This window comes from Erythrolamprus reginae, chromosome 2 (genome assembly GCF_031021105.1).
Source record: "Erythrolamprus reginae isolate rEryReg1 chromosome 2, rEryReg1.hap1, whole genome shotgun sequence".
Lineage (NCBI taxonomy): Eukaryota > Metazoa > Chordata > Lepidosauria > Squamata > Dipsadidae > Erythrolamprus > Erythrolamprus reginae.
In genome coordinates this window covers 350,883,427-350,887,219 of record NC_091951.1, presented here as the reverse complement: position 1 = coordinate 350,887,219, position 3,793 = coordinate 350,883,427, and the positions used below count along the sequence as shown (strand labels likewise).

The window sequence follows — 3,793 nt, the reverse complement described above, 5'->3', positions numbered from 1 at the left end:
TATTGTAGATGATGGTGATGATGATGATGATGATGATGATGATGATGATAATAATGCAGTCTATCAATCCCATTTGCTGTGTATTATAGTTATAGTTTATAGTTTATTAGATTTGTATGCCGCCCCTCTCTGAAGACTGTTTTTGTAGATGATGATGATGATGATGATGATGATGATGATGATGATGATAAAAATATTATTAATAATAATAATGCAGTCTATCAAACCTGTTTGCTGTGTATTATTGTTTATTGTAGATGATGGTGATGGTGATGGTGATGGTGATGGTGATGGTGATGGTGATGATGATGATGATGATGATGATGATGATGATGATAATAATAATAATAATAATAATAATAATAATAATAATAATAATAATAATAATAATAATAATAGCAGCAGCAGCAGCAGCAGCAGCAACAGCAACTTCCTGTTTTTTTAAAAAATGTATGGCCCAGAGGCTGTGGGAAAGAGAGGGGTGTTTCCCAAACGTGCAATTAACTTTTGGAAGGATTTATCTCTTAGGAGATTTTTTTTTAAAAAAAGGCAAGAAAGGAAAAAAAACCTTGCAAAAGAAAGCAGCGGTTCTGAGTCCCATTATGAAGACCTGCAACTTGGAAAAGGGGCAAAAAAACCCCGTTTCTGCTTATTTCCGTTGGCGCTTTCTTCCCTTCTTTCTTCTCCCTCCTTTTTTCTCCCTTCCTTCCCCCCTTTTTGGTCTCTGGGTTTTTCCCCTGGAGAGATTTATTTCTTTTCCCTCTCCTTTCCCAGATGCCTAATAAAAAAATAACAGCAAAGAAAACGAAGGAAGGAGAAAGGAGAAAAAAAAGGCGGAAAAGTTGCTTTTTAACGCCCCCTTCTCCGGGTTGCTTGCAAGCCAAAACGGCCGCCCGCCTCGCCTCCAACTTCACTCCCTCCAATCTCAGTTTTCTCCCCAACCATTAGTAGTCTCTCGCCTATGGAGGGTCCACCGTGCCCCCCGCCCCAAGGCGTAAACCTTTAGTTGCTGCCCCCTTCCCTCTTTATAGGTGCTCTCCCGCCCCCAACCCAACCATTATCTGTACATTGTACAGCCAAGCACGACGGGAGTCGGAGGGGGGGAGATGTGAAGGGGGGGAGCAGAGATAGAGAGAATCCGGGATGCCAAGCTGGGAAGAGAAGCGGCGGCGCGGAGCTCCCTCCCAGCCTTAAAATAAACCAGGCGGTGCTTTTGAGTCAGTCTCTCTCTCGCCCTCTCTCTCTCTCTTCCTTCTTTCCTTCCTTTCTTCTCCTCATTCGCGTCTCTTTCCTTCCTTCGTTCGTTCCTCCCTCCCTCCTTCATTCTTTCTTCTGCTCATTCCCATCTCCTTCCTTCCTTTATTCCTTCCTCTCTCCCCCCTTCCCTCTCTCCTTCCTTCCTTCTCCTTCCCATCTCCTTCCTCCCTTCTTTCCTTCCTTCCTTCCTCTCTCTCTCTCCCCTTCCCTCCCTCCCTCCCTCTCTTCCTTCCTTTCTTCTCCTCATTCCCATCTCCTTCCTTCTTTCCTTCCTTTCTTCCTTTCTCCTCCCCATTCCCATCTCCCTCCCTCCTTCCTTCCTCCCTTCTTTCCTTCCTCCCTTCCTTCTTTCCTCTCTCTCTCTCCCCTTCCCTCCCTCCCTCTCTTCCTTCCTTTCTTCTCCTCATTCCCATCTCCTTCCTTCTTTCCTTCCTTTCTTCCTTTCTCCTCCCCATTCCCATCTCCCTCCCTCCTTCCTTCTTTCCCTCTTTCCTTCTTTCCTTGCTTCCTCCTTCCCTCCCCCCTCTCTCTTTCTCTCTCGTGTGCGTGTGTGTGTGTGCTGGCGAGTGTGCATGTAGAGGAGGGGATGGATCGCCTGGGAAATAGAAAGTCCCATGGCGCCGGGCTCCCCTCTCCAAACAGCGTCTCCCATGGCACCCTCCTTATTTCTCTCACGACCCTCCCCCCCAAAATAAAGAAAAACAGAGGGGGGAAAAGTTGCCGAGTTTCCTTGACCAAACGACAAACTCCCCCGACTCCTCCCCGCCAGATGCCTAAACACCCGCCGACTTCCCCCCCCCCTTACCTAAAAGGAAATAAAATCAAAACCGCCCTCTTCCTCGTATCTCTCACCCCCCACCCCGAAAAAAACACAAGCTCTGTTGATTTCTCCGACCACCTGGCTTGCCGCGTTGTGCCTCCCCCTTGCAGACACAACCGTAACACCCCGCGCCTCCCCCTCCCCCATGGTAAATCCCCCCAACCCCATCCTTCTTTCATTGAGGAGGGGGCCCTTTCCCCCCAATCCAACGCCTTCCAGCCCCACCATCAACCACCCTTCTTCCTCGACCCCCAACGCCTCCCCTTCCCCATCTTTAGAAACGCCCCGAGCAGCGGGGGGTCGCCGTTGATGAGGGGGCTGTTTTGGGTGGGTGGGGGTCGGTGGTGTATCTATGGTAAAGACTTCTGTTTCTTCCCCTGGGTTTTCAGCACCACGCCGGCTGGACAGCTCCTTCGGTTCTTTTACCCCCAGGGCGATTTTTGCGCCTTGCGCTTGGTTTCTTTGGGTGCGTGTGTGTGTGTGTATTTGTGTATCTCGGGGTGTATTCTAAAGGCAGGCGTTTCTACACATATACACACAAGCACAGGCAAATGCACACCCCAAAAGACACAGATACAAACCGCCCCGGCGCTTTTCGAAGTCGGTCGGATCCCTAAAAAGAAAAAAAGACCCCGTTTTCGGCGAGCCTACTCCGAGGGTTCACAGACCTCAATCGAAAGACTTTCTTTTCCCTTTCTTTCTTTCTTTCTTTCTTTCTTTCTCTTTCTTTCTTTCTTTCTTTCTATCTTCCTTCCTTCCTTCCTTCCTTCCTTTCCAAACCGACAACGGGGCTGGATCGCGCGACCCCCTCCCGTGCCCATTCAACGCGGCAACCCGTCGCCCACCGCCTCGAAAGCCACCTACCCCGGACCCCCGCGTCCTCCCCCGCTTCCCCCTCCACCCACAGCCCACTCACCCCCGCTGCCCCGAGCTCGACCGAAGCCGAAGCTAGAAAAGGGGAGATAAAGAAAAAGAAGAAGAAGAAGCGACGCAAGAAAGTTGCGAAGCCCCCTCCTCACCTTTGTGCATGCCGGTGAAGCGATCCTTCAGCACCGTCAGTTCGTAGATTTTCCCGAACTCTTCGAAAAGCGGCTTGAGGTCCTTCTCGTCCAGGTTGCGCGGGATCTGGCCGACGAAGAGCTTGATGGCATCGTGGTCCTTCATGGGAATGGTGGCGGAGTTCCCCGGACTGTGGTTTAATCCGTTCATGTGCCCGTTGAGGTTGGGGTTAGTGTGGGCGCTGCTCCCGAGGCTGGGATTGTCTGCTTGTCCGTTTGCTAACGTGGCCATCTTTATATACATAGAGAAAAAATCTTCTTTCCCTCTTTTGGCCCAGCCCCCCCTCCCCACCCGTCCTCGCTGCTGCCTCCGTTCCTCTCTCTCTCTCTCGCAATCCCGCTCCCTCTCGCTCGCTCGCTCGCTCACTCACTCACACTTACACACACGCGCGCACACACTCGCACCACAGACACAAACACACACACACTCACGCACGCACCCCGGCACCGACACGCGCGCGCGCTCTCGCCCGCCCGCTCGCTTCTTCTCTCTCTCCCTTTCTCCTTCCCTCTCACCCACTCTCTCTTTCTCTTTCTCTCACTCTCACTCACACACGCACGCGTCCGCTTCCCTTTCTCTCTCTCTCTCCCTCTCTCCTCCTCCTCCTCTCTCTCTCTCTCTCTCTCTCTCTTTCTATCCTGGCGATGCCCGGACTGA

At 51.4% G+C, this 3,793-nt stretch overlaps 1 protein-coding gene across 1 annotated transcript in view; it reads right to left on the bottom strand.

The window, feature by feature from the left end:
* Positions 1 to 3,379, bottom strand: part of CELF4 (CUGBP Elav-like family member 4) — a 794,292-nt gene extending 790,913 nt beyond the window's left edge. The window contains exon 1 of the mRNA XM_070743645.1: positions 3,097 to 3,379. Within this exon, the coding sequence (XP_070599746.1) occupies positions 3,097 to 3,379 (283 nt within the window). The remainder of the gene's footprint in view (positions 1 to 3,096) is intronic.
* Positions 3,380 to 3,793: the final 414 nt, after the last annotated feature.